This window comes from Engraulis encrasicolus, chromosome 23 (genome assembly GCF_034702125.1).
Source record: "Engraulis encrasicolus isolate BLACKSEA-1 chromosome 23, IST_EnEncr_1.0, whole genome shotgun sequence".
In the NCBI taxonomy this organism is placed as follows: Eukaryota; Metazoa; Chordata; class Actinopteri; order Clupeiformes; family Engraulidae; genus Engraulis; species Engraulis encrasicolus.
The window spans coordinates 26,962,750-26,972,620 of record NC_085879.1 but is presented as its reverse complement, the minus strand read 5'-3'; the positions used below and the strand labels follow the sequence as shown (position 1 = coordinate 26,972,620).

Genomic DNA, 9,871 nt, shown 5'->3' with positions numbered 1-9,871 from the left:
ACTAACACTTGGGATGTTTTGGCAGGTCTATTGCACACTTGCAGTATGTACGGTACATAAGCATGCAGGCATGCGTGTGTTCATCCTTAACAGTTCAGATATTGAAGTCTGTTTCCTCTTTTGTGTGTGTAGGCTACATGAATATGCACTCTGCGCTGAGCTCCCAGTCGTCGGTGGACAGTGAGCTGAGCACATCTGATGACTCCATCTCCATGGGTTACAAGCTGCAGGACCTCACCGACGTGCAGATCATGGCGCGCCTACAGGAGGAGAGTAAGTTGACAAACACTGTAGGTTAATGTAACTGTAGCGAACCTGAAGACACACTTGGCGAAATGTGTTCGCTTTAACAAAAAAAAGAGAAAAAAAAGAACAGTATCCAGTGTGCGGTGTTTATTGAACTTTTTTTACATTGATCAAGTTTTCCTGCCTTACACCTGCACTTGGACAACTGAAAGGTTGTGCACAAGGACTTGCATGTACTTTAAACACTGTAGGTTCTTTGCATTATCCAAACTATGTTCCAGCCATGTCGTCGTAGTGGTTAGAGAGTTAGTTTGTAGATCACAGGGTTGCAGGTTCAATCCCACCCTTACCAATCCCTACCTCCCTCCATGGCTGAAGTGCCATTGAGCAAGGCACCTAACCCCCACACTGGTCGAGTTACTTTCACCAATACCCTGTAATATCTGCAAGTCGCTTTGGATAAAAAAGCGTCAGCTAAGTGTAATGTAATGTAATGTAATAATGTCCTATACAAACACACCAATTGTCTGTGAACAAAATATAAAATGATAAGCAAAGTTTGTTGAAGGAGGGTTGTGGAGCGTTCAGTACACAGCTGAAGTCATCACAGCAAATTAATGGCGACTACACCCATTCTCGGTCCCTCTGTCACACGCACAGTGTTCTTTACGAAACGGATGAAGTTTCCCCCACTGTCCAGCCCTAGCCGCAACAACTTTTGGGGGACTTTTCCCCATTCAGCATCCCAATTGCAAATGAGAAAAATACCTTTAAATTGCGCTTGTGCGAGATATTGAATTAAACAATGACGCCTTGTGATGTTGTCATGAGGCCACAAGCACAAGGGAGGATGGGAGTTAGGATGACGATGTAATTAACACTGTGTGTGTCCGTGTGACAGAGTGACAGAGAATGGGTGGAGTGACCACTCAGTTGCTGTGATGACTTTGGGTGTGTACTGAAGCTGTGTACAAACCTTGCTTATCACGTTTCCGGTATATTTTGTTTACTAACGATCGGTGTGGTTGTATAGGACATAGTATGCCTATTTGTGTTCAGAAAAAAGTGTATGTGAAACCACAATTAGATGTTCAAGATCTGACTGGGGCTTATCCACACATTCCCATTCACATGCGCAAACCTGTTTCCATATCAAAGCTTTTGTCTCATTCAGTGCACAAAGTGCACAAAGAAAGGAATCGTCTTTTTTTTCCAAACTCATTTGGGCTGTTGTGTGATGGTAGAAGAGGATCTTCAAAGTCTTGTCTCTGTCAGCCTTACCTCAGCATTTGCATCTGTCAGGGGAGGGGTTGTAGATTTGCAAAGGATCATTGCTCATCATCATCATTATCGCTCTAATGTTTCATATGCCTGGAGTACACAGTAGCTAAATTTAAACACGAGTTCAAAGTCAGAATCAGCAAGTCTTACTACAGCACTGTGGAGCAGCCACAGAGATGAGATGGCATTGCTTTCGCCATTCACCAGCAGCCAACAATAACCACAGGCAAGAGAAGGAGAATGCATCCAGTCTCAATGCATCTGCTTGTTTGGTTGTATGAAAGTACACACTGAAGTTTTGCGCCTGAGTCCTCTCCGATATTGCTCTATAGCTCTACCTTATTTTATCATTATACATTGAATAGAATGAGCAAATAAATAAAACAACACTATGTAACATTTGTCCGGCTACCCCTGCAGGCCTGAATTACCTATTCAATACCAAATATTTACCAACCACTTACAGCTTGTAAAGTACAAGCAGCACACCATGAAGTAACAAAAAACCTTTACAAACAATGACTGCCATGGTGAAAACACGAATGTTCACAGAAAGAGATGCATTGTTCTATTGTCACTGACAACCACTGCTTTCCGATGTCCGATATGGTAATGAATATGAAAACGTATCTACTGATGATGTTAATGGATACTGTGAGATCAGAGCTAATATGCAGCATTGCCTAACTGTGAAAAAAACTTGGTGGTGGCAAAGAGCTACAGAGCTAGATGACATTTGTAGTCGCAAGACGGCCAAAAGTTGCTAAATCTGAGTTTGCGGACAGGCTCGATCTCTGTTGCAACATTTATGCAAAGAGAGTAGAGAAGAGTAAGACAATTCAAGCCCATGTATTTCCTGGATCCATGTGATGTCATGTGAACGCCCCTTTAGGAGACCTGCGTTTAGGAGGATTTAGGTTAAGAATAAATTGAGTTCCCTTGGCCTAGCTCACATCAAGCAGTCACCAAATGCCACAGCAAGAGAAGAAGGAGGAGGGGACAGCACCCCCTTAGGAGACCAAACATGAGCACATTCCTTTGTATTGGGTGGGCGAAGTTTGAGTCATCTTGCTATACTAAGAACATTTTTGATTTAACTCTTTGTGCTCCCCCTTCAGGCCTGCGTCAGGACTACGCCTCCAGCTCGACCTCCGCGTCACGCCGTAGCTCCTCCGCCTCTCTCCAGTCCCTCCGGCGCGGGGCAGGAGGTGGCGGCGGAGGAGGAGGAGCAAGCGGCGCCTACAGCGACCAGGAGCTGGACTCCTACAGCCTGGAGGACGAGGAGGAGGCGGCCTACTGTGGCCCGGGTCCGGGCCAGCGGCGGCTCCGCTGCTCGCCCTCGCCGCTAGGCTCTCCACGCTGCCAGTCTCCCAGCAGCCCCCACTACGACTACGGCCGCGCGGGCCCTCCACCCCGGGCGCACACGCCCAGACGCTCCCTGCAGGGCCCCAGCGCGGAGCTTCTGAAGTACGCACGCAGCGAAGGTGAGTCAGCGAGCAAACCTCCATGCAATGCATTGTGGGTAGAGGTGGAGATCATGGCTTCAGGAAGTTAAGAACGTATACGAGTACCAGTACATTAATTTCTGTACTTGCCGATACTGAGTACCGATACCAATACATTTACCCATAATATACAATGACAATAAATGCACAGTTTTGTCTTCTTTTCCATGTCCATGGCAAAGCTTTTTTCCCATGCTGCTTTCTACTCAAGTCAACGGAACCTGATGAGATGCTGCATTGTTTTGTGTAATTGCAGTATCGGTGCCTGGTATCAGCAAGTGTTTGACAAGCACGAGTATGAGTGTAATGAGCAAGTATCGGAGTCGATACCGGTGCATCCCTATTAAGAACCCTCATGGGTGATTCCCTCTTTTCCGCCTTATTAGATCTGGTTTCCTGATTAACTGACCTACAGGTACTTGTCTGATGGTTGAAACAATAATGATATCCGTTATGCCTCACAATGGCAAATTGGCCGTAGTTGGGGGATTTTTACCAATTCTTCAGTTGTCACAGTACCCAGTTTTGGCCCTGTTTATGTAACAGTGCTTTTATGTCCTAAAACAACAGAATTATTCACATGACAGAGGTTTTATAATAAACTTATTTTACAACATTTTTTGGTACTGCTTTTGGCTTTGTAATGAAGATGTAGGTTAGGGAGTGTTAACTGTCTGAAGCCATTGTCTCTACCTGGGACCACGTTCAGTGAATAGATACAGGGCTTGGACAAAATAACTGAGCCACCTGTCATTTTACTGTCATTTAGCCTCTTGCATCCACAGTTAATCCTGTTGGATGTGGTTCATCCTTCTTGGTGGTATGCAGACATTACCTTGGATACTGTGGCTCTTGATACATCACAAAGACTTGCTGTCTCGGTCAAGGATGCAACAGTTACACACTTACTAAGAATTTCTCCTTTTTGAACTCTGACATATCACCCATAATGTTGTGTGTATTGCAAAATTTTGAGCAAAACTGTGCGCTCACCCTGGTAATTGAACCTTCACACTTCACTTCATTGGTGCAATGTGCCATTAATGAAGATTGGCCAACAGGCTTGTCCACTTGAGCCATGAAACTTCCCACACTAGAATGACGGGTGTCTCAGTTATTTTGTCCAACCCCTCTATGTGCATCCAAATGGATGCCGCAGGCAGGTTATTGCATGCTAGCCTATAATGTTACTATGGACCTCCCTACATAAGTCAATACTGCAACTCTTTGACCCGGCATACATGGCAATGTTGCCCATTGTCATGTGCTCTCTGCATGGCTATACAAACACGCTATTGGCTCCAAGCGTTATATGAGCAGAACACCTAGTGGAAAGGTGCTGTGGTTTCGCTAACATTGTGCGGGCATGTGAATTGATATGACTCAATGTCTAAACTGGGTCAGTTCAATGGGGCCAGATATGTAAGACGGGAGTTTTATAATGCTCTACGTAGTTTCTCTTAAACTTGTTGTTGAACTTGTTTAATCTTCTAAAGAAGGAATGAATGGCTGAAGGTTGATAATACCTTTTCTGACAGTTAAGTCTGTAGGGTTTCGTTTCATTGTAACGGGTAAGGTTATGGTTGGGTCACTCAGTATAGCTGGTTTGAACGAATACAGGCATGCATATAGCATTATAATTGATGCATTCCCCATATCAGTAGTATACGATAAGTACAATTTTGGGTCTTGACCAGTTTTTAGATAACTTAAGTTTGATGACTTCTGCTGACTTCTGGTCTGCGCCTGCATGTGTGTGTGTGTGCGTGTGCACGCCTGTGTGTGTGTGTTCCTATTCATGCGTGTGTGCGCGCTTCTATTGACGCCTGTGCTCCTGTGTGTGTGTGTGTGTGTCTGTGTGCCTGTGTGCGCGTGGTGTGCGCGTGCGCCCCCGTGCTCCTATTGACGCTATTGTGTGCTCCTGTGTTGGGTGTTAATTGCAGAGGAGTTGAGGCACAGCATGCCTAACCTGGTGCCGCGCACCACACTGCGCTCCCTGGAGGCGCTCAGGAACAGCCGCAGCATGGAGGCTAACCTGCAGAGCTCCGGCAACCGCATGTCCCGCCTGCCCCAGTCCCCCTCCACAGGTCAGTACCCCTCCTGTCCCCCCCTCTCCCTCTCTCTCTGTTTCCCTTCTTCCCAGTCAGTACCCCTCTCCCTCTCTCTCTGTTTCCCTTCTTCCCAGTCAGTACCCCTCTCCCTCTCTCTCTGTTTCCCTTCTTCCCAGTCAGTACCCCTCTCCCCTCCTGTCCCTCTCTCTCTGTTTCCCTTCTTCCCAGGTCAGTCCCCCTCTCCCCTCCTCTCCCTCTGTTTCCTTTCTTCTCAGCCCTCTTCCCCAGTCCTGCCACAGCACTCCTCCTCAGGTTTAATACCCTTCTCTACTCCCCTGGTCCTGCCCGCTGCTTCGGTGCTGCAGTTCCCCTTAGTACCCACCCTGCTCCCCTCTCCCCTCCTCTTGTTCTCAGTCTCCTGCTCCCTGTCCACAGTCCCCCATCCAGAGCTCCCCTACTCTCCCCAGATTCCCCCAGCCCACAGGTCAGTAGGTCTACCCCCAGTCTCCTGCTCCTGCTTCCGTGCTTCTGTCCCTGCCCCATTCCCTCATCCAGAGGTTCCCTGCTTCCCTGCTAACCCCCCCTCCCCCTCCTGTCCCAGTCCCCATCCAGAGGTCCCTTGGCCCCCCTGCAAAGTTCAGTAACCATCCCCTGCTCCCCTCCACAGTTAGCTCAGTCTCCTGCTCCTGCTCCCCCTGTCCCGGTCACAGTCCCCCGTCCAGAGGTCCCCAGTCCCCTGCCCCCCTCCACAGGGCAGTCACCTGCTCCCCTACCCCCTACCCACCCGATCCACAGGTCAGTTCCCTGCCCCCCTACCCCCTAGCCACCCCCTACAGGTCAATACGAATCCTCTGCTTCCCTCCTACTGCTCCTGCTCCTGCTTCCTGCTCTTGCTCCACCTGGCCACATTGCCTTCTGCTTCTACCCAGCTCCACAGCCTTGCTTTGCTTCTTTACCAACCTTCTGCTTCACAACCAACCAACCAACCCTGTGGTCCAAAGTGAAAGCTGTGAAAAACAGTTGCCCTGCCCCTGCTTCACCCGGCAGGCCCTTCACCTATTTCCAGGCTTTTCCGAGCTGTCCACAACCCAGCTCTTACAACCCTGCTTTGCTCCACAACCAACAACTAACCTTTTTTGTTCCCAAGTGAAAGCTATATAAAAACAGTTGTCGTTCAAAAATCAGCCCAGGAGAAATTTTAACCCACCCTTACTTTTTCAGCACTGTTTTTGAGAATGCATCTGGCATCTTCAGCTTTGGAAGTAAAAGTTTCCCTTCAGTCCCAGGTTTTGGGACATTATTAAAATGTAACACAGAGAGATTTGCGTGTTTTCAGTTTAGCCATTCATTTGATTTATTACCTAAAATTGTGTAGTAGCCTTGTGTTTTCATTTTTCAAATCTGAACTACAAATCATCTAAATGTATTCACACCTGGCTTGTCTTCAGTGCAAAAGCCATTCAGAGATGCTGCAGTGTGCAGTGGCATTTGTTATTCATGGGCTACCCTGCCCTCTAGTGGCCATTTATATGAATGGCAACATTCATTTCCGTGGGATAGCGGAGTGACACTAGCATGGGTACATACTAAATAGTGAGATGCATTGGAATTCTTAAAGGAGTGAGCTCTAAAAATAACACCATGAATTGACAATTGGTTTCTGTGATGCATTGTTTACTTTAAAATGAGTCCACATTTAATTTGGAATGGGAGGACGTGGCACTGCTGCTGGCATTGCTTCTGTTGGCTGGGTACATCCTTGCAGTTTATATATAGAGGTGTAAGAAGAAGCATAAGTGCAAGTATAGAAGTGCTTTATTTTGAACGAAACGTCTTATTGGACACGTACATTGAACGAATGGTCCGTCTCCCCTATAGAATTATGCTTACCACTCTATAGAAGGGATAGGCATGCTCAACTTCCAACCTAATCATGTAATCATGCCTCGTGATGTGAGGCAAGGCATCAATGATGAAAGATGTTTTATTCAACATCTCACAATGACACAATTCAAAGGTAATTTGCAATTGGCATGTTCACATACGCCCTGCCTAGGCTGACGGCGTGGATATTTAATTGTTCTATCCACGGAGGCATAGCGTCAGCGAGTCACCAGGCCACGAGCTAAAGGGGAGGACGGGAGGTACTAGTTTGGAATGGACCCATGTAGGGGTGGGCGATATGAAAATATTAAATTGTGAATCGTAAAATCGAGTACAAGATGGTCTCGAATCTGCCAAAGTGAAGAAATTGTATAGATCGTCTTTCAGTGAGATGTTGTCTTCTTATTTATTCTTGTATTACAATTGTCACTTTATCAGTGTCATCAGTGCATTTACATTTCATTAATTGTAAATTACAAATTGCAATTATGTAAAATGCCTGTTTTTGTTTTTTGTTCCTATTTTTCCGTTGGAAGATCGTGATTTAAAAAAAAAAAATCGAAATCGAGATTTTGTAAAAAAAAAAAAAAAAAAATGTGATATGACATTTTTGCCATATCGCCCACCCCTAGACCCATGATGACCTCCTTTTCCCCGTTGACCCTCCTCCCACACAGGTGTGGCCTCCACGCGCTTGCGAGGCACCAACCAATCCCCGCTCTCCCTGCGCGCTCCGGTGAAGGCCCTGAGCCCCATGGGCTCTGCTGGGGCAGCAGCCAGTAGGCAGCAGCCCGTACGTGGGGCCCCTGGGGCCTCGGCCGGCCCTAACTCCGGGGCGCGGAGGGTCCAGTCCCCGGGCCCTGCCAACGGAGGAGGAGGAGGAGGGGGAGGATCAGGGGCCTACCCGGCTGGCCGGACCAGCCTGGGGGCCAAGCAAGGGGTGCCGGCCAGGGGGCTGGGGGCAGCAACGCCGGGCTCCAGGGGAGGACGCCTGTCGCAGACACCCAGGAGGTAAGGAGATGCAGTGGATGGAAAGGGTGGTTGAGTGAATGTATTAACTCTTTACTGAAAAGAGAAAAAAAATGTCAAAAGTCGGCCTAGCCATATGGTCATTCATGCATTGGATTTTAAAGCGCAACGCTTGAAAATGCTTTCAATTTCTTTAATCAGACAATGTTTTCCGGCTGCCCTTAGACACTGACAGTTTTGCTGACTGGCCAGTACAGTGATGTCTCCTCCCTCAGCCCTGTGTTAATGTGTGTCTGTTGTCATTGCAGGTCATTTGGGATGACTAAAATCTCAGACGAGTCATGGAAAGACGGCTGCTACTAAGGCTCTCTGTATACACACATGGCGTGTGTATAACACACAAACACACATACAGGCATCTGCCTCACCCTGCTCATTCAGAGCAATCTGCACCAGCCTACTGCCTCTTGTCTCGTCCCCTTCCACACACACACACACACGCACGCACGCACGCACGCACGCACGCACACACACACACACAGAGGCATGCAGTCTCACTCGCAACACAGTGACACTGTACTTTACGGGCAACATGACACTTCAGGAACTGGACACGCACGTGGCATGTCATGTCTATTTTGCACTCCCACAGTCACCACACTAAGAGAAAGAAAATGAAGTATGGACAGACAGAAAAGGAAAGAAAGAGTGCACCGCTGAGAGACTTTACTGGAGTCAGTCTAAAGACTACATGAAAAACTAAAGCTGGAAAATTGTTTTGTTTTTGTTTTCTTTCCCAATTTTTATTTCTGTAGTCGACCTAGTTTATTTTTTGAAGTGAAACGAAGAGACCTGCTGGAACAATGGAAGAACTGTGACGTACTGTATTTTGTATGGTAAATTAGAGACTTGAGCGAAACGTGTGTTTGTTTACTATTTCGACTTGTAGCAACCATTTTTCCTCCCTTCAGTGTTAAAAAGAACACTGGTAGTCTACCATTCTTCAATTTACCTTTTAGATGGATGTTGCATGGTTGTTTTAATTCCACAGACGAGAAAATATTTATGTACAGTATGACGCGTTCTTTTGAAGGAGAACTCCAAGACTTTGTGAGATGGCTTGTGTTCTGTTCAAGTAGTGATTCCTACCTTGCATTCTGCCAAGAGTAATAATAATATCTTTTGTGTATTTTCTTGAGCACATCAAGGCAATATTTGGGGGGATTTGCTTCCCCTTAAAATATATATACATATGTATAATCTTGTTTTGGCCGGAAAAAATAAAACATTTTGTTGTCAGTTGTGCCAAGGGGACATATTGCAGCAAACATTGTTGTTACTTTGATTCAGTTATTGATATTTTTTCTTAATTTTGCTCCCTTGAATCGATACATGTTGTACTTTAAATTGTTGTGTGTATCACTGTCCTGCATTTTTCCTCCCGGCGAGTAAGTCTTACGTTTGGACACTTGGTTTAAGGATACCTCACACATCTAAATACAACAAAAAACTGTATGCAAAAAGCCAGGTGCTTATGACAGAACTGGGTATGCAACCTTTTTACATAGTGCCTCAAGATCTGTAGCTGTAACTGAATAAAAGAAAATAATACATCTACCCAGAAAGTATCTTCCATTCTTGATGTTTATTATTGCTGCTCTGTAAATTGTCATTTGACCTGGAACATGTGGGGTCAGCTCTATGTTCCCACAGCCCATTGGTCCCACAGCTTGTGGGTTCCACAGCCCATTGGTCCCACAGCTTATCCTTGCTGCTCCATGTTCCCACATTTTGAAGAAATTATTCATATATAGGCCCTATGTTCCACAATTCCATGTTCCCACATTTCAGAGGAAACTAAGAGAACATGCCTTTCTCACCGCCATGGGACATAGGGCCTACATTTGAATAATTTCTTAGAAATAATATGGGAAC

At 46.3% G+C, this 9,871-nt stretch overlaps 1 protein-coding gene across 2 annotated transcripts in view; it reads left to right on the top strand.

Annotated features, from left to right (window-relative positions):
* The window catches only part of zgc:66447 (SLAIN motif-containing protein-like), a 40,047-nt gene extending 30,494 nt beyond the window's left edge, over positions 1–9,553 (top strand). The window contains exons 5-9 of one of the 2 annotated variants that reach the window (XM_063190033.1): positions 133–273; positions 2,646–3,011; positions 4,976–5,119; positions 7,645–7,978; positions 8,245–9,553. In XM_063190033.1, the coding sequence (XP_063046103.1) occupies positions 133–273; positions 2,646–3,011; positions 4,976–5,119; positions 7,645–7,978; positions 8,245–8,299 (1,040 nt within the window). In that variant the 3' untranslated portion in view covers positions 8,300–9,553. The remainder of the gene's footprint in view (positions 1–132; positions 274–2,645; positions 3,012–4,975; positions 5,120–7,644; positions 7,979–8,244) is intronic. The other variant, XM_063190034.1, reaches the window with a different exon arrangement.
* The last annotated feature ends 318 nt before the right edge of the window (positions 9,554–9,871 follow it).